A 26994-nucleotide genomic window follows, 5' to 3' on the forward strand; every position below is an offset into this window, starting at 1 on the left:
CCTTCAGGAGCTCCATCTCAGGCCTTGCTCCCTGCTTGTCCCTGGGGAGAGGTCTCCCAGCCAGGCTGGTGCTGAGCTAGGTGCCCCCTGTGGCTGGTAGTGGACACTTGGGCACACATGTGCCTGCTTACATGTATGCAGTCACATACATAGCCACAGTGCATGCAGTTACCAGTGTGCATATTAACACAAACTCACTCTTGCTCAGATTTACACAAGTGCACACACCCTGTTGTAAACAAAAGTTAGTTTTATTTTGCTCCCTTAGTTCCAGAAGCTGGCTCTGAATTAGGAAGGCAGACAGAGAGGCCATGGGCAGGCTTCCCAAGACCCCTTCCTCTAGCATAACCCAGCCACAGGTCCCCAACCACTGCTTTGTCAGTCTAGGCAGCAAACCTTAGCTGATACTTTTTGCCATAGAGGCTCAGAGAAGGGGTGGTCCTGTCCATCCAAGGTCCTCTGCAGAGTGTCACCCCAGGAGAACCAGGAACTGGTGCAGGTTGGGGCTGAGCCCAGGACCCTCTGCCTGTCCTGGGATTGCTGGAACCAGGGCTCCAGGCTGAAGGTGTGGCAAAGGAACCACATATTGTGGCAGCGAATGAAAACTGTGCAGTCCCCAAAATGTCTGTTCCAGGGACTTAGGTGGTCAGTGGGTTGGCAAGGGAGCTCAGAGGGAAGGAATGGGAGGCAGGCAGTGGTCATCTCTGAGGGCCCAACAGCTCAGCAGGGGCACGGCCAGTCATTCCTGGGCCCCTGCTTAGCCCACCCTTGGGGGCACACAGGCTTCCTCCTCCCCATCTTTCAGCCTCAGAGGTGCCCAGATCCTGCCTCCTGTTGGCCTTCAGCCCCTTCTCCTCCCTACAACGTCCCTCCCTAGGCAGGAGAAGCAGCCAGAGCTGCCTTGGGTGCCGCTGTCTGAACAGAATTGAGATCAACTTTCCTCCAGAGCCCCCCACATCAGCCCTCCCTCAGCAATCCCTGCCAGTATCCTCAGATCCACACAGTGGCCTTTCCGTCCCTACTGCCAGTACTTCCCTTCTCGGAGCCAGCCCTGGTTTTGGCGCCTGGCCGCTCATGGGCCCCAGGCCGGCCCTGCTCTCCGGCGGTGCCCCCAGACGTGGCGCTGCCGGTTCCAGAAGCCGGTGCGCCGGCTCTGGGTGGCCCCCGGTTGGCCGCGGAGAGCCCGGGGCAGGGCGGGCTATCCCGGTCTCCGCCTGCTGCCGCCCCATCACGCAGCGCCTGCAAGGCCAGATTAGCCAAATTCTGGTCATGCGCGCGTGCACGCTCAGCAGCACGCACCACCAGGCTGTAGTCGGGCGGGCAGGCCAGGCCGGTGGCTGGGGCCGGGAAGGCACAAGGTGGTGGGCGCGGCCCGGGACCAGGCGCCGGCGCTGGTGGACCCCGGCGGCCACGTACGGCGTCCTGCGCGCTACCCAAGCCCAGGTGAGCCATCTCGCAGAGGTTGAGCAACAAACACAGGCAGCTGACCACGTACATGACCAGCAGGAAGACGGTCTTCTCAGTGGGCCGCGACACGAAGCAATCCACCACGTGTGGGCAGGGCGGGCGGCTGCAGGCGAAGAAGGGCCGCACCTCGAAGCCGTACAGTAGGTACTGGCCCACCAAGAAAGCCACCTCAAAGGCAGCCCTGACCACCAGTTGGGCCACGTACACGCGCATCAGTCCCTCCCGCTGGATGCGTCGCCGTCCATCGTGTTGCCCGGCTGGACCCGGGCCCCCAGCCGCCTTGCCGTCTACCCCAGCCCCCTTGGTTGCCATCTCATCTATGCGCTCCTCCTCCGTGTCCTCTCCCGGCCCCTCGGGCACTCCTGGCTCTTCCTCTTCTTCCTCCTCTAGCCCAAGCATGGGTTCCGCCTCGCCCAGGTCAGTGGGCTCCGGCCATCCAGGCGGTGGCAGGTGCGCCCTGAGAGCGCGTCGGGGACCTGGGCGGCGGCGGAGCGCGCGCCTCCGCTCCTGCTCCGAGGCACGGGCCAGGCGGTGGACGGCGTAGCCCAGGTACATGACGGAGGGCGTTGAGATGACCACGATCTGAAAGACCCAGAAGCGCACATGCGACAGGGGTGCGAAGGCGTCATAGCAGACGTTGTCGCAGCCCGGCTGCCGCGTGTTGCAAGTAAACTTAGACTGCTCATCGGAATAGATAGACTCGCCGCCCACAGCAGTCAACACGATGCGGAAGACCACCAGCACGGTGAGCCACACCTTGCCCACGAAGGTGGAGTGGTTGTGGATCTCCTCCAGCAGCCGCGTCAGGAAGCTCCAGCTCATGTTGGTCATGGGCGCGGGCGGGCAGGACCTGTGGGCGCGGGCAGCAGTCAACGACGGCCAGATGGGGGCATCTGGAAACCCGGCACTCAGGGTTCAGTCGAGAGGGCTGCAGTCGCTCAGCTTACCTATAGCTGGTGACCCAAGCTCACCATCTTGCCTTCCCTGGGTGGGAAAGGCATTCCCCACCCAGGCCTAAGACCCTGTCCGTGGGACTTAGGGAGAACCTTCCTTGGCAGAGCTGCATCTCTTGCTGAGCACCTGCCCAACCCTCTCTCCCCCAGAACTCCTCAGGGGAGCTCTGTGGTCAGATCCTGCTGCACCACCTTGCCCCACTCCCTCCTGCTCCCACAGAGTTATGCCCCAGGATCTGAGGGTCTCTCCCAGGACCTAGTCCCCAGCTTGCCCAGCCACCCAAGCCCCCACTACTTCTACAACTTCCCAGCCTCTGCAGCCCCCAGCCCTAGTAGCCTCATCAATCCCCACAGCCCTGAGTCCCAGCAGCCCTGCCCTTCTCCCTCCACACCCTGCACAGCAGCTCTAGAGATCCTCTGCCTCGATAAAGGACCCCATCCTCTCCAAGCCCCTGCTGGTTCTGCTGCACCTAGCCTGCCAGCTGCCTCTCCCAGCACAGGACCACTGGGGCTCCCCATGCAGCCCCAGCTCCTTCCCTCTAGACTGTTCCCAGCTAGGGGAACCAAGGAAGCCAGCATCTATCCAGGTGGGACAATGTCTGGTGAAGCTGAAAACACAATGATGCACAGCCACCTTGGGCAGTGACAGAGACAGCCACATCTATGTGCTCAGAGGGGCTCTGGGGCCTGGTGAGACCCTCATATTTACCCTACCAGGAGTCACCGAAGTACAGCAGGGGTGGCCTGTTGGGTGGGAATTCCAGGCCACAGGAGGGAGAGGTGAAGCAGCTGAGACCCCACCAGGCAGTAACACCACGGCCTGGCCATACAGAGGGGAGTCTGGCCAGGCAGAGTTTGCTTATGGACCTAGTGGGGATGTGAGGAGAAAGCCATGGAGGATAAGGACCAGGGACAGGGAGGCCATTTTGGAGGGGAGATTGGCATCTGAGTCTGGAATTGAGGGTGCCTGTTGGTGTCTGGGTAGTTAGGGAGGCAGCTGGACCCACGAGAATTACCAGGTGACTCCTGGTAGGGTAAATATGAGGATCTCACCAGGCCCCTGCACCAGGCAACCTGTCCCCCACCTCTGGCCTGGGTCCTGCTGCCCCTTCTGCTGGCCAGAGCCAACTGCTGCTAGGCCACAGCTGCCTCCTTCCACACAGAGGTAAAGTGCATAGTACTGCACACACAGGTGCTCTCACACACCAACATGCCTGTGCACACGTACACACATGTGCCTGCCCTTCCCCATCCCCTCTCCATGCATCATCTGTCTGTAGCGGGTGAATGCTCTGTGGATAATGATGGCAGCCAGACCCATGGAGCTCCTATCCAGTCCGCCAGAGAGGTGGACAGCTTCACAGAGGAAGTTCACAGACAAAATGCAGAAAACCATGGGTTTGTGCACACACTTGTCTTTGCTGTCACCTGAAAGGGCCAGAATGCAAAAACGCCTGAGGATCTGGGGACGTGCCTGGCCCCAGGCTGTGGTCTCTAACTCCAAGCCCCTGAAAGGAAAGAAGCGCTGATGCCAGAGCCAGGACAGAGACACAGGGTGGCTTTGGAGAGGAGAAGCCTAAACACGAGGCGGGTGCACAGAAGCAGGACACACAGTGGGGCCTGTCAGAGGGAAACCAAGTCAGCTGAAAGCGCTCCTGGTGGCTAAGGCTGCTTGGACTTAGACTGGGCTTAGACCCCTGAGGGCTTCAGTGGAGCCAAGCTGAGGAGAGCAGACAGATCCTGCCAGGAGATGCACCTGCCACCAGACCCACCTCCCACCACTGGGAGGCAGGACAGAGGAGTCCCACCTTCGCAGTGATCACTGCTGTCTCTGCCATGACCCAGGACAGTGCCGTGGCCGAGCACTGTATGGGTACCATTTGTGAGATGGGCTTTTCCTCCCCAAACTCACAGCCCCGCAAAGCAGAGAGCTGGAGTCCTCCCCATGGGGCGTACTACAGAATGCCTGGGCAAATTTGTCCAGCATCCCAGGGAGGAGGGGGGGCATGGGAACTTTGTGACCTTCACAGAACTTGCATGAACTTCCCAGCTTTCCTGGGAGTCCACACATGTTTACGGTAAAGGACGCACCACAGAGGGGCCAGCCAGTGCAGGGCCTTGGAGCAGGGGAACCCTCCCCCAACACTAGGCCTACAGTGGGATCTGGGAGGGGGTCCACTGGAGGGCCTGGCTCCTCCAAGGGGCGCCCTGGTGTCAGGCCCCAGGCAGGCAGTGAAGAGCATGGTGGTGCGAGGGAGGGGTGACTCCAGCTGGCCCTGGAGCAGTCAGTCAGAGGCCAGGGAAGAGCAGGAGGTGCAGGCTCTGGAGTTTGGAGGAAGGATATGGGTTCAGGGAAGGAGCAGGGACTCACAGAAGGCTCACAGAGATGACAGGGGTCTAACAGTGGGGTTGGGAGCGCAAACCAGGGCTCACAGGAGTGTGGGGGCTGGGGCTCACTACAGGGCTTGCCTGTGCCCAGCAGCCCTAGGTGTTTCCTAGCCCTGGGCACTCTGAGGCCATCAGGCGGGAGGCTCCCAGTGATAGGGGAGGCATGGAGCTGGTGGAGGGGGTACAGGCAGTGGGGGCTGCCTCTGTGGGGGTCTCTTTCAGGGCAAGTAGGAAAGGCTGCCTGTCAGCAATCTCCAATGTCAGGGCCTGGTCAGCATGCCCAGTCCTGGCACAGTGGGAGACCAGTAGCCCCAGACCTACCAGCAGTGGGATGGGCTTTCCCCCTGAGCCCTGATCACTGGCTCTGATCTAGGTCCTGGGAAACACCCTCAGGCATCCTCATGCGTCCACCCCTCTCAGAGTCCGGCGGCTAGGACCAGGCTTCCCCTGCTCTGGTGGCTGCTGGAGGGGCACCCTCAAGTGCTCAGCTCTCCAAGCAGGGGCTGGGTGGGGGACTGTCCCTTGTCCACACATCAGCACCCCTCATGCCTGACGCCCCAGTCCTGATTGTCCCCTCCCAGGGTCCTCAGAGGTGGCTGTAACACTCACCCACAGCAGCCTCGGCACCCACCCTATAGGCTGGGCCCTGGCACACCCACCTGAGCTTCGACCATGCATCTCCTGGCGTGCTGGCCCAGAGGGGATGTGCACCCTTAACCACCAGGACCCAATCCTCAGGCCCTGGTGACCTTGGCAGCCCATGGCAGTGAGCCTGCTGCCCCTGTGTGCACGGGCAGTCCACCTTTGGCCTTTCTCTCTTGCCTCCTCGTCCCAGCCTGCTTCCCACTTCTCCAGCCTCCCCTCTCGACCACACAGGTGTGCCGAGGGGTGTGCAGCCCGTGCTTAGGTTCACACCCACTTGAATACTCATGCAACCAAGGGCTCTTAATTCCACACCAGCCAGTACCTCCCTGGGGAAGCCCCCCAGGCCTGGGGGGCAATCCAGCATGTCAGTGGACACTTGAGCTTCTTGGGAGGTGGCCTAGAAATTCAGCCAGACCCCAGCTGCCTGGAGATGCAGGCGTGGGCTGAGGTAACTGCTGCCATCTTGTGGGCCTACTGGCCTGGGACCTGGCACTCCAGGCTGGGGGCTCCTCACCCTGGGTACCCTGTAGTGACCATGTCTGCTCCCCCACCTGCTCTCCTGAGTAGGACAGCTTGCAGCCTGTGTCCGAGGGGCCCCACCTGCCACCCTTCCCCACCTGCAGTCGAGCCCCCTCCCTGGGTGCTCAGGGAGGCACAGAGCCCCCTGGACCAGGACCCAGGAGGTGAGGGGCCACCTCTTCCTCAGAGATGGAGAGACCAGGTGGGATGAGGGAAAATCACTGCCCTGCCATTGAGATAGCTGCTGCTGCAGTACAACATGGAACTGAGTGGCCGGTCCTCCAGAAGTGGGGCTGCTGGCCTGAGTGTGGGTGGGGGAGACAGAGGGATGGGGGTGACAGTCTCCTCCAGAGCCACCAGGGAGACCTCCCACAACTACCGCAGGCAGGACTCTATGAAAAAGGGTGGCAGGACGGAGAAGTTGCACCTTCCCAGTGATCACTGCTAACCGTCTCTGCCATGTCCCAGGGAGGGTGCTGTGCTGCCCACTCCCACAGGGGTCTACATGCACCCCCTGCACATTGTCCCTGGACCCACATCCCTCATGCCCTCCCACAGCAGAGGCCTGGGCTCATGAGGACCTCCTGTGCAGAAGCTTTGGTGGCCCTGGTGCAACGGTCAGCAGAGCTGTTCTGGACAAGTCCTTCTTCCCCCAGGCCTTAGTACTCCTCCTTGGGACCCTAACACCAACCACCCATCCTTGCCCTAATGCCTTCCTAACAGGCCTGCTCCAGCCACCTCCAGAACCCCACGCACCCTACTCAGCACAAGGTTTGCTATCCTTGCATGACCTGCTCCTTGGCCATAGGTCTGTTCTGCTCCCCGCTGAGGCCCTGGGCCCAGCAGGCGAGAGGGGCTTGCTCAAAGGATAGCCAGCCTGCCTGGGGTCCTGAGTGATTAGGGGCTGAGTGCCTGCTGGCAGTGGAGCAGACCCTCTGGGTGGGACCCCTTGCCTCTGGCTTTCTCAGTCAAGCCAAGTGTTGCCCAGGCCCAGCCTCTGAACACACTGCAACTGGCTGGGGGCTCATCAGCTGCAGCCAAGGGGCCCCAGCTGCTGGGGGAGATGCCAAATGCACACCTTGCTCACCAGGCAGGCCCTGTGCAGCCTGAGGCCCCATCTACTACCCAGAAGCCCCTAAGTGGACCCTGCTCACAGCTGGGCAAAGATGAACAGACACCCAGAGGGGCCCCTCAGTGCACAATCCAAGCAGTTGCATGCTCCCCAGGATGGGTCCTTCTGTAACCCCCCGACGTCCCCACAGGTCCTGAGGCTAAGCCAGGAGTGGGGTGCAGCAGGGGTGAAGCCACCCTACCTCAGCTGGCTGAGGGGTTCACCGCTAGTTCCTGCTCTGGATGAGTCTGGGGAGGTGGGTGGGGTTCCCAGGCAGAGCCCTACCTTCTCCAGGCTGGGAAATACAAGTCTCACTGAGCCCTTCCACCTGCCGGACGATGCTGGTCCTTCCCGAGGGTGTGTGGCTGGGCCAGGGCCACCTCTCGCCACCAAGCACAATGGGGAGTGAAGGGGGGGGCCTTCAAGGGCTCCATTGTTCCCCCTGCAGGCCTCAGGGTCTGAATCCCTGATTGTCCCTGGGGGTGGGGTAGCTGGGAGCTGGAAAGGCCTGCCCAGGCCCACAGCAGTCCCCGACACTCCACCTAAGGTCCAGGCCTGGTTCTGGCCTGCCTTCCTTGAAACACATCTGGCCTTTTGGACAGGGCCCAAGACGCCTGGTCTCCCTAGCTATTTCCGCCTGGGCTTCCTGCCTGCTTCCCTCTTCCAAATCCTCATCCACCCACATGTCTAGGTCTTGCCCTGAGTGGCTTCACCTGGACATTCATAGGCAGGGCTGGGGCTGACCCCCCGCAAATGTGGTGCCCCTCTGCTGGGGCCACTTTCCTGGGCCAACCATACAAGAGAGGCCCAGCACAGCCAGGGGTCCTGAGGCACACCACTGGGGGCCAGGACAAGATGGACAGCTACCTCTGAGGAGGCATCTCCCTTGGGAGCCCCCAAATCATCCTGGCCTCCACACCTCAAGGATCTGGAACCTCTATGGAGGCTCTGGGCATCTGCTCCTACACCAGCCCCTAGGACCCTGATCCCACAGCCTCAGCTCCCTGTTCCCTACCTGGATTCTCTCTCTGATGCCCCCAGTTGGCCCAGGAGCAACTAGGAGAATAGGCAGCAGTGGACTCCCAGAGCTGGGCCTGGGCTCCCCAAGGGGACATGCTTAGGAACAGCCCTGGATGACATTTCCATGACTGGTGGACACTGGGTCAGGTAATGGAGTAGGTGCCAGCAGACACTATCCTTAGGGCTCGCTGGGTAGGAGTGGAGACCAGGGATCCCGTGTGGAGGAGCGTAGCTGTGGCCTTACTCAGGATTAAGTCCCCACCTCAGGGTGGCAACACTCTAACCCAACAGTCACTTTATTAGGATGTCAGTCCCGCTCCAGCGGGAGGGACATGGGAAGGGACAGAGACAGCTCAGGGAAGGCAGATGGGGGCACCTCAGTCCTCCAGCCACAGTGAGGGAGGGAGGTGGGCAGCAATCCCACCCCACATGCCAAACACCAGCTGAGGTGCAGAGCTGCCATGTGGCCAGCAAGGAGCAATTGTGCCCACCCCACGTTGGGAAGCCATCCTGAGTGCTGTGTGGATCCTCAGCAGCCCAGACAGATGCAGGGCACGGGAAGCGCCTGTGGGTTGGACAGCTGGTCCTCAGGAATGGCTTGTCCCCTGAGCTTTCTTGATTTCCTGCCCAGGAGGAAGAGAAAAAGGTCAGGGAAGTCTGGGATTGGGGAGGACTGGGCCTCCCATCTGCTGACACCCGGTCTTGTGCTAGTGTGGGTACACCAGGCCTCTCCAGAGTCCACACAGGATGCAGCCTGAGCAGGGGCTGCCCAGGACCAAGGAGGGAGGCCCACCTCAGACAGTGCCTGCTTCAGTGCTGCGTAGGCTTCATCCAGGTTATCATTGATGATCACCAGGTCGAACAGGCCTGGCTCCTTGCCTGGGGACGAGATGGGGTCAGGGACAGGCAGCACCAAACTCATCACCTAGCTGTGTTCCCTTGCTGCTATTCTGTGAGGCAGCCCCTGCATGTCCAGGCTATGGGAGGGACAGACCCCGAGGGCCAGGTGCCAAGCCACACTCTCCTCTCTGCAGAACCCCAGCAGGGGCTCAGTCCTGTCAAGCTCTTGAATCCAAGCTCAAGACACTGGTCAGGGCTAGCAGTGCAGGTGATGTGGTTGCCCCCCGCCCTTGCAGAGACAGCAGAAGGGCCAAGCAACCCCCACCTGCAGCAAACTGAGCACAAACCAGAGGGAAGAGGATCCAAGTGGAGATGGGGGTGTGAACCTTTAGGGGACCCCAGCTGCACTCACTGCTGTCCATGTCTGCCCGAGCGGCAGCCAGCCGCTTCGCCAGGCTCTCCTCTGTCTCTGTGTTACGCTGGCGCAGCCGCTGCTCCTAGAAAGCAGGTCCACGTGGGGTCAGAGCCTCCTGGGTACCCGCCCAGCCCTGCCCCAGGCACCCACCAGCACATCCAGTGAAGGAGGCTGCACAGAGATGTAGATGGGGTGAAGGTCTGTCTTCTTGATGTTGCGTACGCCCTGCAGGTCCACGTCCAGCACGCAGATGCGGTTCATGGCCTGCACGGCCCGCACGGCCGCCTTGCTAGGGTCAGAGATGGGCATAGCCAGAAGCTCAGTGGCACTGCTCTGCTCTACCAGGCCCCAGGCCTCCAAGACTTTCAGAGGGACTTGGCCCCTCCCTCCCAGCCTCCCCTGGGCAGCTGCAGGGCCTCACCTGTCCCCAGCACCCCCTGCACTTTCCAGAGCACCCCAAGCACACCCCTACCAGGCCCTTGCCAGCATAGTCACTTGTCCTGCAGCCACATGGGGTTCCTCTTGGTGGGCACTGCCTGACCCTGGGCTTCTGGACAGCCTGTTTCTGTGCCTCCTCATGTGCTCCCTTACCCACTAGATGGCTCAAGGGTTCCATGGGAGCTGGGGAAGGGCACTCTGCAGCAGGCAGACTGGGTGGAAGGTGTCGGAGGGGAAGACTGGAGAGCCCACTGCTGCCATGACATGGGGATCCTGACCCACGACCCCAGGGGTTTGGGGCCTACCCCATGCACAGCCCACCTTGTCCCATACAGGTTTCCTGAGAACTCAGCATGTTCAATGAAGTCCCCAGCGGCGATGTCATGCTGCATCACCTCCCTGGTCACAAAGTAGTAATCTGGAGAGGAGGAAGGCTGTCTAGAGGTGCCCACCATGCGGCCTGGCCAGCATCCCCATCTCCTCGGAGTACTGACAGCCCTCCTCCCATCCCGCGTCCGGGTTGCTCTGTCCATGTGTCATGTGCCACTGCTTGCACTGTCCCCTCTGTGGGGACAGGAGACTGCCAAGTTCCACAGAGGAGGTGGGGACCCCTGGGCGACACATCAGCATGGAGTGTCTGGGACATGCTGGAGGAGCATACTCCAGCACACCACACAGCAGCGGGGCCAAGCTCAGGGCAACCTGGGTCAGGTGCCCAGGACACTACTTCTGTAGCTTCCCCCAGGCTGACAAGAGGCACAGGACCTAATCACACCCACCACCCCTGAAGGCAGGGACCCTCTCACAGGTGGGAGACCACTGTGTGCACTGCAGCCAAGAGGCAGGGGATGAGGAGACCTCCCAACACCCTGCCAGCTGCAGCCAGGGCCCATGGACTACCCAAGCCAACTCACCTCTGCCGTTCTCCTCACCAGGCCGCGGGTCCCTCGTGGTATCTACAAAAAAGACCCACCACCCACTGAGAGACCCTGGGGCCCACCAGCTCCACAAGTCTTCTCTGGCAGGTGTGCTCCGCCCAGGGGCCCGCCGCAGGGCTATGCACCAGACCTGAGGCCTGCACCGCATAGGCAGGAGGCTGTGGCAGCCCAGCCCTGCCCTCTGGGGGCCATGGAGACCAGGAGGCTTGCTGCAGACTCAGACCCCAGGAAAGGGGCATAAGCAGAGCACCCCCAGGTTGTGTGTTTGCCTCTGGAGCCTCCAGAGTGGCTGCATGCTGGGACAACACCCCTAACCTCTGAAGCCCATATCTTCATGTCCCCAAAGTACTCACGGGACACACTGAAGCCAAAGATGCTGCCATGCTCCTGGAGCAACCTCTTCAGCAGGGTGCTCTTCCCAGCCCCGGATGGCCCACTCAGCACCACGGGCCTGGGTCCCGACATGCCTGTGCAGGGGCAGGTGCAGGTGTGGGCAGCTGTGCCCTGACCCATGCCAGCACTGGACCACACAGGAGGCAGTGGGGTGAGGGCCGCCCTGTGCAATGTGCACCATACACAGAAGAGTGCTAATCCAGCAAAGATGGCCACAAGAGCAAGGAGGCCAACAGGGCTCCAGCCTTACCCTTGTGTCTCCCCCAGCTAAGCCTGGGTCAGATGACACTGTCCACTCCAGTTCCATCCTTCTCAGGACTGCCTCCAGGATCCCATCCTGAAACCCCTGCTCCACCCAGGGCTGCCTTACCCAGTGCCACCCCTCTGGGACCCTGAGACCTCTACCCCATGTGGGAACCTAGCTTTGGCTCCTACAGGTGGTACTGCCTGCTGGGTGGCCGGGTCTGAGGTGGGAGTGTTCCTGTCCCCACAAGTGTGGTCTCATTAAGGTCTGCTCAAAGTCTGTTCTGGGAACCTCCCACTAGTCCTGGTCTCTGATGCCAGAGTTTGGGAAGCACAGGCTGCTGGCAGGTGGGGCAGCCCTAAGAGGGGAAGCTGGATGTGGCTAAGGGCTCAACACCTGTGGCAGGAAGGCACTGAGCAGCCTGTGCCAAAGGGGAGGTCTGTGGGATCAGCTGAGCCCTACCCCACAGCTCAGCACAATCTTGCACCAGTTTCCTTCCTTATGGATCTGCTGGCACTGCCCTAGGACAGGGATCCTTCCCTAGGATCGACTGAATTCTAGCCCTGACCCCATGGTCTCCCAGCGTTTGACTGCCCCAATTCACCCTCCCACCAACCTGGCCCTGAACAGGCCTCCTTTCCCTGGGGGACAGCCCCTCCTGTCTCCCTGGGACAGCACCCACCTGCCTGGGGTGCAGCCTCCTCTGTGGTCAGCCTGGGGCAAGACTGCAGTTGCTCTGCACTCAAGGCTGGGGGTTAATCTCTGACAAGCCTGCACCCTGCCCTTCTGACAGCTAAATCCCCTGGACACCCAATCCCGCCCTTCTTAGAACTAGATCCCCTGGGTGCCCAACCCCACCCTTCTGAGAGTTAAATCCCCAAGCGCCAACCTTGCCCTTCTGAAAGCTAGATTCCAGGGGCCCTTACCCTAACAAGGAAGCCAGCCCCACCCCCATACAGAGGAGGAAGGAAAAGGAAGTTCCTTGCCCTGCCCTACCCTAGCCCACGTGAGCTGAGGGGTGCAAGACCAAGTCTGCCCAGGGCAGCACATGGGTGAGAGTAGGAGGGAGGAAAATCCAGGCAGGATTTGGGGGACTAAAGCTGCCACTCTGTGCTGGCCTGGGCAGAGGGAGACCCTGGGGGCTGTGTAGGAGCTGGAGGGGTTGCCTGGCAACCCAAGCACCTTAGCCCTGGGCTGTTAGCAGCACAGTGCCTGCAAGGACAAGCACCTGTGTGGGCAGGCCTGCTTCTTAATCTCCAATGTAGGCCACGAGGTTATCTCAGAGCACCCTGCCGGCTCTTCACATACAGGGGCACACGCCACAGGACACTGCCCACAGGTGCCCCTACAAGGTACACACACTCAAAACATGCACATCCACACGTACACACTGAAACGCATGCGTTTGTGTGTGTTCTTGAGAAGAAACACTCAGGACCGCTTGCGAAATATGCAGGAAGGAGGGATAGGGGAGCCTGGCCCACATCTCCAGCAGGTCAGTGACAGACTACTCTGGCCTGCCTGTCCAAGGTGTCTTCTCACCTGTCATGCTGCTCTGTATGCCACCTTCTCTGGGGAGTCCAGACAGAGCTCACGCCCCCCGGCCAGCCCCTGCTCACCCAGGCCTGCTGCCAGCTGCACATCCTGGCTCCACAGGGTGGCCCTCCCTTCTGCCTACACCAGGCACTCAGGTGGCCACAGGTTGGTGGCCTGCTGCTGCCTGTGGGGGCTCTGCATCCTGCTGACTTGGCACTTTCAGTTTCTCATACCCCAGAGTGTCCCAGGACACAGGAGCCCTGTGACCCAGGCCAGCTTCTAGAGCTCCTGGCTCCCGTGAGGGTAACATGGGTTCACGGCAGGGCTCACCTTGGGGCTGTCCAGACTCAGTGCATTCCCCAGCACTGTCCATGCAGTCTGTCTGGTTTGCCCCACTCAGCTGGCTTGTCTACAAAGACTGAACACCTAGAAGGTGACTAACAGGCCACGTATGACCGGCTGCGCCAAGGGCCTCAAGCTTCAGTATCACCCGACTTCTGTGCCAAATGACACAACTACCAGAACTCCAACAGTTTAGTTACCCTGGTAGCAACCAGGAAGGACCACATAAAAGAACAGATGGCATGTGGATTCCTAGAAAACAGACACCTTCCCCAAATCCCTGATTTCCACTAACCTAGTCTATGATTCTGGAACCCTCAGGGGTGGAGAGGTGGAGCTGTGAGGAAATCCTGCTTTTCCATTCTTTAGCTACTGAATAAAGCTTGTACTGCTGATGCTCAGCTTTGGTTTTGTTACTGGCTGCCCAAACCTGAAAGAGGAAAGGTCTCTACCTTGAAGGTCTCTCCCTCATAGGAAGGGAGCATTTCATCCCTAACAAGTATACGGACTCCTTCAAGCAATCACAGCACAGCTACTTTGGTTGCTGAAAAGAGAAACCCACCTGGAAGAATGATGAATACTACTGTACCAGGAGGAGGAGCACTGCTGAAACAGGAGGAGGAGCACTACTGTACCAGGAGGAGGAGTACTATTATACCAGGAGGAGGAGTACTGATGGAACAGGAGGAAGAGGAGCACTGCTGTACCAGGAAGAGGAGTACTAGTATACCAGGAAGAGGAGTACTAGTGTACCAGAAGCACTACTGTACCAGGAAGAGCACTGCTGGAACAGAAGAAGGAACACTGCTGGAACAGGAGGAGGAGCATTAGCGTACCAGGAGTACTACTGTACCAGAGGAGCACTGCTGGAACAGGAGGAGGAATACCACGGAACAGGAGAGGAGTACTACTGTACCAGGAGGAGGAGTACAACCATACCAGGAGGACAAGCACTGCTGGAACAGGAGGAGGAGCACTACTGGAACAGAAGGAGGAGTACTACTGTACCAGGTACTGCGGTACCAGGAGGCTGAGTACTACTATACCATTAGGAAGAGGCTGTCCCACATTTTGGGAAGATGGGAGTCTGTACTCCATCCCCAGGGCCACTCACCTGTGGGCTGTGGTAGCAGTCAGGGGGACAAATGGGTGACAGTGAGGGATAGGGAACAGACAGGCATGAACAGTGAGAATCTGAGATTAAGGCGATAATTTTGTAAACTGGGCCCACTGTGCTTTCTTTTCTTTTTTTTTTTTTAAGAGAGAGAGAGAGAATTTTTTAATGTTTATTTTTTAGTTTTCAGCGGACACAACATCTTTGTTTGTATGTGGTGCTGAGGATCGAACCCGAGCCGCACGAATGCCAAGCGAGTGTGCTACCACTTGAGCCACATCCCCAGCCCCACTGTGCTTTCTTTTAAAGAGTAATTTACCTGCAGCCCTGCCTGGCTCAAGTCCACAGGATACATTCTCGGCTAACTACCTGCTATCTGCATGAGAAATGCAGGCCCAAAATGTCAAGAAGAACACAAGTTACCCTGAGGGAGACTTCTGTGGCCCCCAGAACTCAGGAGATGAAGGATAATTCTCCCAACCATAAAATTGGTAAGAACAGGTTCCAATCAGAATCAGTCAGTATAGCCAAAGTGAACTAGAGTTGTCATGATAGCCTGATGTCAACATGCTGTCAAAGGGCTGGGGTTGTGCTTATGGTAGAGTGCTCACCTAGCACGTGCGAGGCCCCCTTGATTCAATCCTAGCACCACGTAAAAATAAATAAAATAAAGGTATTGTGTCCAACTACAAAAAAAAAAAAAAAAACACCCAAAAACATGCTGTCAAAAGTCAAGAGGTGGACCAGGGTGGGACTGCTGTCCCCTCTCTGAGAGGACCTACTCTCTCCCTTGAGAGTCTCCTTTTCCCTTCCCTTCAATAAGCTCATGCCTGCCACTTTGAGGGACATGTCTGGTATCTTCCTGGCACGACCCCAAGAACCGGGTAAGAAAGGACTGCTGCGACTGACTCAGCTTAGCAGCAGGCCTTGCTCTAATAGAAGCACACTGTACAGGTGCCTATACCCCTGCATCACAACCAGCTCCATCCCTGCCATGGCCCTGCTGCACTGTGCACCCCAGGCCCAGCTTGCCAGCCTCTTCAGGAGGATGCACCCCTCCTGTCCTATCTGGAGGAGAGGCAGGAAGATACAGCTGGTAGACACCAGCTTGGCCTGGCAGACCTGGCACATGTTCTAAGGGCTCCACAGAGTCTCGCCAGGGCACAAGCCACACACTGAGCACCAGGAGCTCACAACCAGGAGTACCTGTCCCTCTTCCACAGGACCACATTGCCCTGGCCAGCCCCACCAGAGGAACCACAGGCTGACAGCAGGTCCAGCTGAGCTGGTGTAGGCCCCTACTGGAACAGTGGGGTGTGTGCACCTGCGCTGGGGAAGCTGGCACAACCAACGTGGGACACAGCTGTAGCCCCAGGCACCTCCCCTAGGAAGGAAACTGCACAGCTGACTCTCACCCTAGCACCCATCAAGAGCATTGAGCCAAACCATAGGCCAGAGGCAACTTGTTTTGGGGAGACTGTGGAAAGTACTCTGGACCCTTTGCTCTTTGGTTCTTTCAGTTCCAAACCCTGGTCACGAGCCAAAACCCCCACATCTGTAAGAAGTGGCTGAGATACAAGAGAATTCCATAGGAGCTCAGGAGGGACTGTCACCCAGGAGCATTTGCTGGGAACTACTTGAATTGGGCTTCCCTTGCACCAGCAGCCCCACTCCTCTCTTCCCTACAGCCTGCCCCTAGGACTGGATTCTGCCACAGCTGCCCCCTTCCCTTTGCCTTCCAGAAGACACCAAAAGAACAAAGATGTCATCTCCCTCTAACCCTCTCCTGAGAAACAAGTGGCTTTGGGCACCGAGGTGACATGTCCCAGCTTGAGACCACCCAGCCCTATGGAGCTTCTTCTAAATAAGGTGACACCTAGACCAGGTGCAGTAATGCCTGCCTGTAATCCCAGCGAATTGGAGGGTTAGGTAGAAGCATCACAAGTTCAAGGCCAGCCTCAGCAACTTAGCAAGGCCCTCAGCAACTTAGTGAGATCCTGTCTCAAAATTAAAATAAAATAAAAAATAAAAGGGCTGGGGATGTAGCTCAGTAGTAAAGTGCTCCTGGGTTAAATACCCATTACCTGACCCCCCAAAAAACAAAATCAAAAACAAAACAATAACAACAAAAAAACCTAGCACCTGGAACAGCCTGAGCATTTTCTGTCTTATCCTCCTACCCAAGTGGGACAGGATCTACCACTGCCTTCAGAGGAGGCTAAGGCAGGGCAGAGCACCCAGCCCTGTACAACTGCCATGCCTTGCTGACACTGCCCTGTTTGAGATTCTCCCCACCAAGAAAAAGGAACAAGGGCAGAACAAGCATAGAGAGTAGAACCAAACAACAGTAGAGTGCAAGGACCCCACAGGGCTGGCCAGCAGCCCTCTTCTGCAGGGGGAGACCCAGCCCAGCACAGTCAGGGTCAGGGAGGAACCTGGAGCTGAGTACAGAGGCACCTTCCTCCTCCACTCCTCCACCTGCTTTCCTAGGCTTACCCCCACTCCCTCCCTTTCCTTTCTGATGATGTGGGATCACTCTCCTCACATCCGCTCCTTCTACCTCTTTCTCAAACCATCTCAACATGCTTCCTGACTATTCTGCATGTGCCTGAACAGACAGGGGAAAGTGTGGGGTGGCTGGAGCAAAATGTAATACATTCAAGTTCACAACTTCAGGACGTGCTGGTCTTGTTTTTTCCAGCCAAAATCTAGTGCCAGGCCAAGGTTTCCAGAACCTCAAGGAAAGGCAGTGGCACCACTGGCCAGCACGGCAGGAAATTCTGCTATCAGTGACTGAGACAGGAAAGCCCCAAGTAGCAAATCCCATCCTAACCTGTCCTTCCTGGGGACTGAAGAAGAAAGTTTTCCTGAGTTCCTCAGAGTAAAACATGGTCTGGGAAGTCTAAGAGTGACAGAAAACTCCAGAAAAGCCCACACTGTGGCAGGCAAAGCCCTCTGAAGACCGTGCAAGGGTGAACTTGAAGGACACCCTTCTACAGAAGCAAACTGCGTTCCTTCTCTTCCCTTGACTCTACCCAAGAGTGGCCAGCTATCACCTGGCTTCCACCCTCTCCTCAGGACAGGTACTACATGGCACCTTCACCTGCTCCAAGCATCACCTGTAGGAACTCCTGCACTCCTCGCTTGGAGAGCAGGCTATATATGTTCTCAGTTCTCAGGCTGAGCCTAAACTTGAGTTTCTCCATTTTATGAAGCAGTAGTTTGCTACTCATTTTGAGTGCAAGTGCCAAGATAGAATGACTCCATGCCTTGTTTATACAAGTAAACCACCATCATCTGCCCAATACAACCTACTGTAAGGCACACATTGATAAATAACTTATATATGCCAACTTATCAAACTAAATTAAGGAGCACTTGGAAGCATGGACAAACCAAATTACATCAGGAACATCAGACATGGGAGCTTATCCATCTCACCAGATGCAAACCCCTTCCTTGCTTGAGACCCATAAAAGGAGGAGCCTTGAGACTGAACGGCAACACCTTGACCCCATCCCTTGGGCACTCATCAACAGCCTTGCTCAGGAAATTCACTAGTGAGGAGCTTCCATTTCCTGTCCCCGTTGGGCTGCAGCAGAGAAGTCTGTCCTGCTGGGATGGCCACACATGGCCCCACTCTAAGCTGACACCGAAACTGCCATCCACCTGGACTCTGACAACTCTGCAGAACTGATTCGTTAAAATTCTTATCTGACCACCTACCTGCAGTGACTCAGCCTGGGCTCATGCTGCAGCACCCTGTAAGCCTGCACTGCCTTGACCCTTCCTCAGTCTTTCTCCTGTATACACCATTGTGTGATGTGGGACTTGAGTATTAGACAGGAGGAAATAGGGCTGGATAAAAGACCTCGTATTTTCTTGGATTACAACTTTCAGCGAACCCATTCGATGAAGGCGTGTCGTTCAACAGATTCTGACATTGTGGAAAGACATAAACGTGTTTGGCCTGTTAGTGACAGAGCCCCCTCACGACAGCATCCTGTGCCCTGCAGGCTCCATCTCGGCTCAGACCGTGCTTGGGGACAGCTCCGCACCGGCGGCTTCTGGAAGCCAGGAGGAGCCCGGCCCCGTCGCCACAGCCGCGCTCGGGACACTTCTAAGCGCCGGCCTACCCAAAACCCCGCAACTGCCCGCCCGCGAGCCTCGCCGGGGACCTCCGGGGCGGGCGCGGAGCGCGCGGACTGCCGGCGGCTGCAGCTCAGCGCCCGATCCCGCCACGCAAGGTTTTAAGGACCGGCGGGGACGCGACTGCCAGGCTCCCGAACACGGAGAGTCGCCACCGCGGCCCCGGAAAAGCCGCCGCCAGCAGCCAGCACAGCACTCACCGTCCAGAGGAGCCCGGCCCAGGGCGGCAGCCGCCAGCCCGGCCAGCGGGCGCCGCAGCATCAGGGCCGCTGCCGCCGCGCTGCCCCGCCCCGCCCCGCCCTTGAGACCTACGTCATAGCGCCGAGCCGGCCCGTGCGCGCTTACACGTGTATGCGTCACAGGGCCGCGCCGGCCCCGCCCACGCGGGCCTCCGGCCGCCTGCGCCAACCACCTCCGTGACGTCACATCCCCGCGCCGGTTGCCCTAGCGCTTCGGAGGCCCACGGCATTGGTTGGTTTCTACGCAGTGTACCCCTGCTGCCCGTGGAGGGCAGGGGCTGGCTCTTCCAGGACGCAGCGTGGGCTCCGAACGGTTAGGGGTCGCGGGCGGAAGAGAGCAGCCCGCTGTCGAGGGAGGACCGCGTGGCAGCACGGTCTCGGGTGGGACTGGCCCGTGCTTGCGGCGTGTAAGCCGGGCAGCCTCTGTTCTTACAGGGAAACTAGGTCCTTGCCACCGTTTCCGAACTGACAACGGGGACGAGGGATTGCGAAATAGGAAAGTTTTATTGTAAAGGAGAAACAGAGGACTTTTGTCTCGAGGCTGTGATTCTCCCAGAGAGGGAGGACGGAGGACTTTTAGAATAATAATAGTACAAGTGCTTGGCCCCAGATATTATCAGTAGCTATGATTAGTGTCCCTTGGTGTCCTTGAGAGAGCTGTTGCTCCAGTTCCCAGGCTTAAGTTCTTTTACTCTTGTGGGCAGTGACACTTCTGGGCTATGAAGGACACAGATTATCCTGGGACAGAAAAAATAAGACACTTGGCGGTGGAGGGGCAAGGTTTACCCTCAGAATGAAGTTGACCCCGGTTACAGTTCTACAGGATGTAAGGAAAGCTCCTCTGCTATTAGCAGGATTGTGGGTTCTGTAAAGTGGGGGCAAGGAGAAAGAAAATAACGAATAGATTAAATTAGGTTACTTTTTGTAAGGATTATTAAAAGACAAGAGTCTGGCATGACATGTTGAAGTGTGAATGTTAGAGAAGCACACCCAGGCAAGCATATAAAGCAGGGTTTATTTAAAAGGGGTACAATAGACTTATCCCAGGAAGGAGAAGGGGGCTATAGCTGGAAGAACCCAGGCGTTTGGCCCTTTTTATATGTCCTAGGCTTCCTTTGTTCTCCTGCCCTCTTCCCCTTACCTTTCTCCTTCCTGCCAAGGTGACTAGGCCCAGGAATGCTGGTGGGATGACCAAAAGGTGGGAAACAGGTGGGCTGAAGGGGGAAGGGCAGGATAATGCAGCTCAAGACACATTAATTAACCTTATAGCTCCCTGTAGGGAGGGGCATTTCCTGGGACAGATTACCTTAGAACAGGTTGGAGCAGGGGCAGGTTCTTGGTAAGGGTGGAGGAAGGGCTTTGAAGGAATTAACATTTCAATCTCTCTGGGCAGCCTTCAACTTCCCAGGACTCAAAATTGGCCTGACTCTATCTGACCTGACTTTATTTATCTCTCTATACTGACCTGCCTGTCTAATTCTGGCTTCAATATGATTCTTGAAATTCTAATAAGAAAGGCAGGTGGGATCAAGGAAAAATTAAGCTGTAAGTGAAAAATCAGCCTCTACCTCAGAGCAAAGCCTGTCCAAGGAAAGGGACATGACCTTTGTCCTTGGAAAGACCCACAGAGCACTCAGGCACATTCCCAACCTGCTAAATTGTTTATCTACAAATGAGATCTGCTGCGCCAGGTGTCCTTGAAAGTCAGGCTAGGTGGGGACCCAGAGCAACCCCCTAGCAGCCACCAATCAGCATGAGACAGAGAAATACCTGGGATACCAGATGACCCTCCCAGTAGTTTATGGTGTTGGGAAACCCTGTAATTCAGCATGAACACCCCTCTTGGCTTAAACCAATCAGTTCAAATGAATACCCCTTTTGTAGTAACCAATCACCCCTACCCAACCTGTTCCTGCCAGTGAATGTGCTAATCATGTTTTAGAGTTGTTATTTTATTTTCCCGCGGTGTGTGATGATTTGCTAAGAGATGCTATGACGTATGTGGGGGTCCCTGCCTTCTCCAAAGAATGTATAAAACTGCTGCAAACCCTGGGCTCGGGGGGCCTCTCAGCTTCACCAGTTGCTGTGTGTGCACGCGGAGGACCGAGCTAGCTCTCAATAAACACTTCTTTGCTGTTTACATCGATCTTGGTCTCTGGTGGTCTTTGGGGGTCCCAAATTCGAGCATAACATAAGAGCAGCTTGGAAAGAGCAGCCCAGAGTGAGGCTATCAACTTCGCCGGTTGTGCAGTTTGTCTTTTTGATTATGACATTGGGCAGTTGGGTCAACTTGCTATGACCCACACTTCAGAAATGAGATTTGTCTCCAGAAATTTACATGTAGTGTTAAACCACCATGCAAAGAAAGACCACTGACTCCAATTTTAAATCAAATTAAAGCAAGCTTGTATTATGTACACAAAGAAAGCTGGCCAGGCTGTCTTTCCAATCAGGGCTAGAGAGCAGCCCCCCAGCTTTCCAGGAACAAGGTTTTACAGCACAAAAAGTTGCAAAGGAGGGTGTCTTGAGAACTTACAGCTAACAGGATTTTTAATACAAAGGCAGATAGCAGGTTAGTGATCTACATGGCATGATATTTCAAGGTAGGGAGTAAATTCAGATCCCAACATCAGGATTTATGAAGCACCGATGAGGTTTCAGAGAGGGTTGTTATCTGGTCAGGGGGAGCCAGGATTTGTGAGGTGCCACTAAGGTTTTAGAGAGGGTTAAGTAAAACAGAAATTAACTTTTCATGATTTTGTGATGAGATGGCTCCCAATCTTAGGGTTCATCATCATTGTCCAGCTTCAGTTTACAGGGCTTCAGAAAGTACCAGGTTTCTGTTCTCAGAGACTAAAAGGCTCAGGGTTTACTCCAGTTGAACTGAGCTGACTGGGCTGCGTAAAATAACCACACAAGAGACACAGATACTTTTTACTTTGGGGTCGCTGTGCTGGCTCCTCTGACCTTAAGGGTCCCCAGGAAGAGAGAGATCGAGAGCAAGTGCTGACCCCTTTTATTGAGGAGAAGCTATTCAAATGAGGCAAGGGGTTAGGTTTCAGGGGCTGAGTCTATCTTCATGATGTCCACTGTCAGCAGGTTGACTGACATCTGGGCAGGCCACACACAAGGACACAGTAAGAGAAGGGGACACACACAAGGCGCTTCCATGGAAGATTCTATCCTAAGCAGGGCAAAGGGTTATATTACAAAGGAACAGGTGAGCATAGCTTTACCCACGGGGCTGTAGCAAGACACACCCAAGCATGAGACACCCTCGGACCCAAGAAAGGTGGGGAAAGCTCTGCCACATTTCTGCTACTGCATGCCTCAGCACCCAGCAGGGGAGTGTAACTAAGTCACGTGCAAGGTTGGTCTCCCACAAGGAAGGAGCATTCTTGTTCTTGTTTGGAAAGTTCTCAACCAGATCTTGGAGGAAACTAGAACATCCAGTCCAGACTACAGGCAGGCAATAGCAACTTGAAAATGTTGTACAGGGTTATAGTCCAATGACAAGCGTGCTATCTTGTTTTTCTTCTAAAACAGTTTTTCACATTAGTTACCCCTACTTCTATCACTCATATATGACTAATCTGGAAAATAAGTTAAGCCTCATCAACTTGTCCTGATTGTTTATAGAACTGCAGCAAGGACTTCTGATAAGAAATCTCAGATTGAGGGGCTGGGGATGTGGCTCAAGCAGTAGCGCGCTCATCTGGCATGCATGCGGCCCAGGTTCGATCCTCAGCACTACATACAAACAAAGATGTTGTGTCCGCCGAAAACTAAAAATAAATAATAAATATTTAAAAAAATTCTCTCTCTCTCTCTCTCTCTCTCTCTCTCTCTCTCTCTCTCTCTCTCTCTCCTCTCTCTCTTAAAAAAAAAAAGAAATCTCAGATTGGATATTTAAAAATTTCCCAGCACTAGGAAGCCAAAACAAGGCTATATTTCAGATGTTACCTGTAGTACCTATCAATTCCTTCTGTATACATTCTCAAATGTGACATGTGGTGAAAGCTTTGTATATAAACAGTATTTCCAATTGTATTCTATTACAAAGAAAACAATGCTTAATAACTATGCAAATTACTGTGTTGCCATAAAAATAAGGATACTCATGATAGACCCAGCCTAAAACCCTCTTAAGATTGGGAGCCATCTTGTCACAAAGGCATGAAAAGTTAATTTCGGCTTTACTATAAATTATTGTGATTTCTAAACTTGCTTGGAATGCCTGCCCATGCCTTGAACTCACCCATGCCTGGCTTTCCCTGACCAGATAACAACCCTCTCTGAAACCTTAGTCTAATAAATTCTGGCTTTCCTTGACCAGATAAAAACCCTCTCTAAAACCTTAGTGGTGCCTCATAAATTCTGACGTTGGGATTTAAATTTACTTCCTAAGTGCTGAACCATTTAGACCATTGTATTATGCTTGTCAAAATTCTGTTATTTGTAAGTTCTCAAGACCCCCCCCCCCACTTTTGTAACTTTTTGTGCTATAAAACTGCATTCCTAGAGAGCTGGGGTACTGTCTTCTATTCCCACGGGTTTCAGAAGAGACAGCCCTGGCCAGTCAGAATTACAAGCTTGCTTTAGTTTGATTTAAATTGGAGTCTTTTCTTTTCATCGTGATTTAACACTCATGAGTACTTTCTGAAATCTGAGGGGATCATATAGGGAGAAAAGCAAAGATTGATTTTTGTTCACAAAGATATACTTTTACCAAATTGTAACATGCTATAGGTAGCTTAAAAAGAAAAATGCTTTTTAATTTAAGAAATTGTCATCAAATTTAAGTTAACTGACATCTCATAATTGTTCATCCACTGTCACCCATTCATCCAGTCTGGTGTCATGTTTGTTTTTGTGGTGCTGGGATTGAACTCAGAGCCTTGTCAGTGCTACACAAGTTCTCTACCACTGAGATAATTGCCCTAATATAATTATTGAGTCCAGTTTTTCCATTAGAATTTTGGAAATCCTTACACAAGTCTAAGGTATATCCTTAAAAGTTACCATAACCAGCATTTGTCAGTAACTTTTCCATCCTTTCCACAGTCTCTTTGAAGACACTTTATAATGATAATCACTTGCAAAAAAACTTCTAGAAAAGCATAAGAATAAAGCATTTAACTCTGAACAACATGAAGTGGCCATGGTTGGAAATTAGATGAGAGTTCATTACAATAATCATGTAACTGAAAGGGAAATTTAGTTATTTCTGTGGCCTGCACTTTAACATAAATGGCAGTTGACAACATATCAGACTTTTAGGAATTTTCTGTTTGTTTTGGATTCCCGTTGTGTTGCCCAGGCTGTTCTCAAACTTGTGGGTTGAAGTTGTGAGAAATAGAGGGTTCAGTGATCCATTTTCAGAATATAGTACCCATTTTAACTAATATCTAGTTAATACAATATTAACTTTAATATTGTAGCCATTTTAACTATAGCCCTTCCCTTTGACCTCCCCAATTTTAAAATTAGCCCATCCTTTATATTGTAACCCTGAGCTGCTCCTATCAGAGTAAGGGGCAGTGCTATATTAGGGATAAAAATAGGTAGAATCCTGCCCAGGTGTGCTTGCTTGCCAAACTTTGGTAGTGCACCATTCTGCAGAAGCAAAGTTTGCCTTGCCATGCTACTTCCGAGTACCTGTTTGATTCCTTGCAGAACCCAACTTATTTCTAACAATTTTGGCACCCCAAAGTGAGATCCATGCATTACCTAAAGGGTCTTGGGGACTCCCTCCCATTGCCTTGACTGGGCAGCCAGCAGCCTTGGAGTGGGGAGAGTACTTGTGATCCCTGAGGCTGACAACGGACCCAAAATCAGAAGTGGATGGGCAAGTCCTTTGAGTATAGATGGAGGAGAGGGATAGCTGGGTCAAATGGTGGTTCCATTCCCAATTTTCCAAGGAATCTCCATACTGCTGTCTGTATTGGCTGCACCAATTTGCAGTCCCACCAGCAGTGTATGAGTGTGCCTTTTTCCCCACATCCTCGCCAACAGTTATTGTTGCATATATTCATAACAGGTGCCATTCTGACTGAAGTGAGATGATATCTTAGAGTGGTTTTGATTTGCATTTCTCTAATTGCTAGCAATGATGAACATTTTTTCATATATTTGTTGATTGATTGTATATCATCTTCTGAGAAGTGTCTGTTCAGGTCCTTGACCCATTTATTGATTGGGTTATTTGGGGTTTTGAAATTTAGCTTTTTTAGTTCTTTATATACCCTAGAGATTAGTGCTCTATCTGATGTGTGAGGAGTAAAAATTTGCTCCCAAGATGTAGGCTCTCTGTTCACCTCACCGATTGTTTCTTTTCCTGAGAAGAAACTTTAGTTTGAATCCATCCCATTTATTGATTCTTGGTTTTAATTCTTGTGCTATAGGTGTCTTATTAAGGAAGCTGGGGCCTAATCCCACATGATGGAGATTAGGGCCTACCTTTTCTTCTATAGATGCAGAGTCTCTGGATTAATTCCTAAGTCCTTCATCCACTTGAGTTGAGTTTTGTGCATGGTGAGAGAGAGAAGTTTAATTTCATTTAGTTGCATTTGGATTTCCAGTTTTCCCAACACCATTTGTTGAAGAGGCTATCTTTCTTTTCTCCCATGCATGTTTTTGACACCTCTGTCTAATATAAGACAATTGTAATTTTCTGGTTTAGTCTCTGTGTCCCCATTCTGTACCACTGGGACACAGCCACATCAATGTTTATAGCAGCACAATTCACAAATAGCTAAACTGTGGAACCAACCTAGATGTCCTTCAGTAAATGAATGGATAAAAAAATGTAGCATATATACACAAGGGAATATTACTCAGCAATAAAAGAGAATAAAATCATGGCATTTGTAGGTAAATGGATGGCATTGGACAAGATTAATGAAATTAGCCAATCCCCAGAAAACAAATGCTGAATGTTTTATCTTATATAAGGAGGCTGATTCATAGTGGGGTAGGGAGGGAGCATGGGAGGAATAGAGGAACTCTAGATAGGGCAGAGGGGTGGGCAGGGAAGGGAGGGGGCTAGAGTTAGCAAGGATGGTGGAATGTAATGGACATTATTATCCAAAGTACACGTATAAAGCACGAATTGGTGTGAACATACCTTATATACAATCAAAGATATGAAAAATTGTGCTCTATATGTAGAAAAAACTGTACTTAAATATATATATATATATAAATATATTGATCAAGGGAAAAAAAAAAAAGAAGTGGATGGGGAATGCAGGGAAAGGGCAAGCAGTTACCACAGCAACCTGCTAACTCCACACATGGCCATGGCAGGAAAATCTGTTCTTGAGTTCCAGAGAGAAGTACTTCTTGGTGGTTGAGACATCTCAGAGGTTGTGTGAGTGTGACTGAGATGTGAGTGCAAGAAACCACACGGTGGTGGTGGTGGTGCGATTGAGCCTCTAAGTAAAAAACTCTAGAAAAAGAGGGTTCCGGAAGGGGAAAAGACAACAAAATTCCCCCAGGTAGCCCTCCAGGCCTTATGTTAAAATATTAGAAAGATAGTCCTGGGATGAAAGGGAAAAAGAAACCAAAGATGATAAAATACCATTGTTTTATTTGGACTCATTGAGCATGCAGGGAGTTTGTGGTGTACAGAAATCTCCAGAAATAAATTCTAGGGGGCTGGGATTGTGGCTTAGTGGTAGACCACTTGCCTAGCATGTGCAAGGCCCTGGGTTCGATCCTCAGAACCACATAAAAATAAAATAAAGATATTGTGTCCATCTACAAATAAAAAGTAAAATATTAAAAAAGAGAAAAGAAATTCTAGGCCCAGGGACAGGAAAGGAAAATGGAAATCACAGGCCCTTCCCAAATCTGTGATAGACTCTATTTTAATTTCTAGAGGGTTAATCAGCTCACATGATGTAAATAAAACTTAACAAAAAGGATCAATCTAAATGAAAGATGCCTTTGAAATTACTAACCTGTACATTTTTCTAGGGGCCTAGCCAATCAGCATGTTGGTTTCTATAGAATGTTTAAAGTGCAATGTCTATTGCTTCTAAGGATTTTTCTTTGGCAGAAAAAACTGACAGTGTTAACTTTTTTGTTGTTGTTCTTTTTAGATATATATGACAGTAGAGTGACATGCTGTGAATACATGTAGTATAACTTATTCTAATTAGGATCCTGTTCTTGTGGTTGTGCGTGATATGGAGTTACCATGGTCGTGTATTCATATACAAGAATAGGAAAGTTATGTC

At 53.7% G+C, this 26994-nt stretch overlaps 2 protein-coding genes across 5 annotated transcripts; both read right to left on the minus strand.

The window, feature by feature from the left end:
* Window positions 1–286: 286 nt before the first annotated feature.
* On the minus strand, window positions 287–8022 carry GJC2 (gap junction protein gamma 2). Its single transcript, XM_081302753.1, has 2 exons — window positions 7369–8022; window positions 287–2317 (listed from the first exon to the last, which is right to left on the minus strand). The coding sequence occupies exon 2, from the start codon at window positions 2296–2298 to the stop codon at window positions 991–993; it is 1308 nt and encodes a 435-aa protein (XP_081158879.1). The 5' UTR covers window positions 2299–2317; window positions 7369–8022; the 3' UTR covers window positions 287–990.
* Window positions 8023–8381: 359 nt separating this feature from the next.
* Window positions 8382–19913, minus strand: GUK1 (guanylate kinase 1). Of its 4 annotated transcripts, none has more exons than XM_081298933.1 (8): window positions 18858–19453; window positions 11088–11201; window positions 10711–10752; window positions 10118–10214; window positions 9509–9647; window positions 9356–9440; window positions 8897–8982; window positions 8382–8726 (listed from the first exon to the last, which is right to left on the minus strand). In XM_081298933.1, exons 1-8 carry the CDS (start codon window positions 18979–18981, stop codon window positions 8691–8693), a joined length of 723 nt encoding a protein of 240 aa, XP_081155059.1. In that variant the 5' UTR covers window positions 18982–19453; the 3' UTR covers window positions 8382–8690. The 4 variants fall into 4 exon arrangements, with proteins under 4 accessions (XP_081155059.1, XP_081155061.1, XP_081155060.1 ...); XM_081298935.1 differs by lacking the exon at window positions 18858–19453 and adding an exon at window positions 18713–18839; XM_081298934.1 differs by lacking the exon at window positions 10711–10752 and having other exon boundaries at window positions 18858–19913.
* Window positions 19914–26994: the final 7081 nt, after the last annotated feature.

Source organism: Spermophilus citellus (genome assembly GCF_964194105.1).
Source record: "Spermophilus citellus genome assembly, chromosome: 1".
NCBI classification, from domain to species: Eukaryota; Metazoa; Chordata; class Mammalia; order Rodentia; family Sciuridae; genus Spermophilus; species Spermophilus citellus.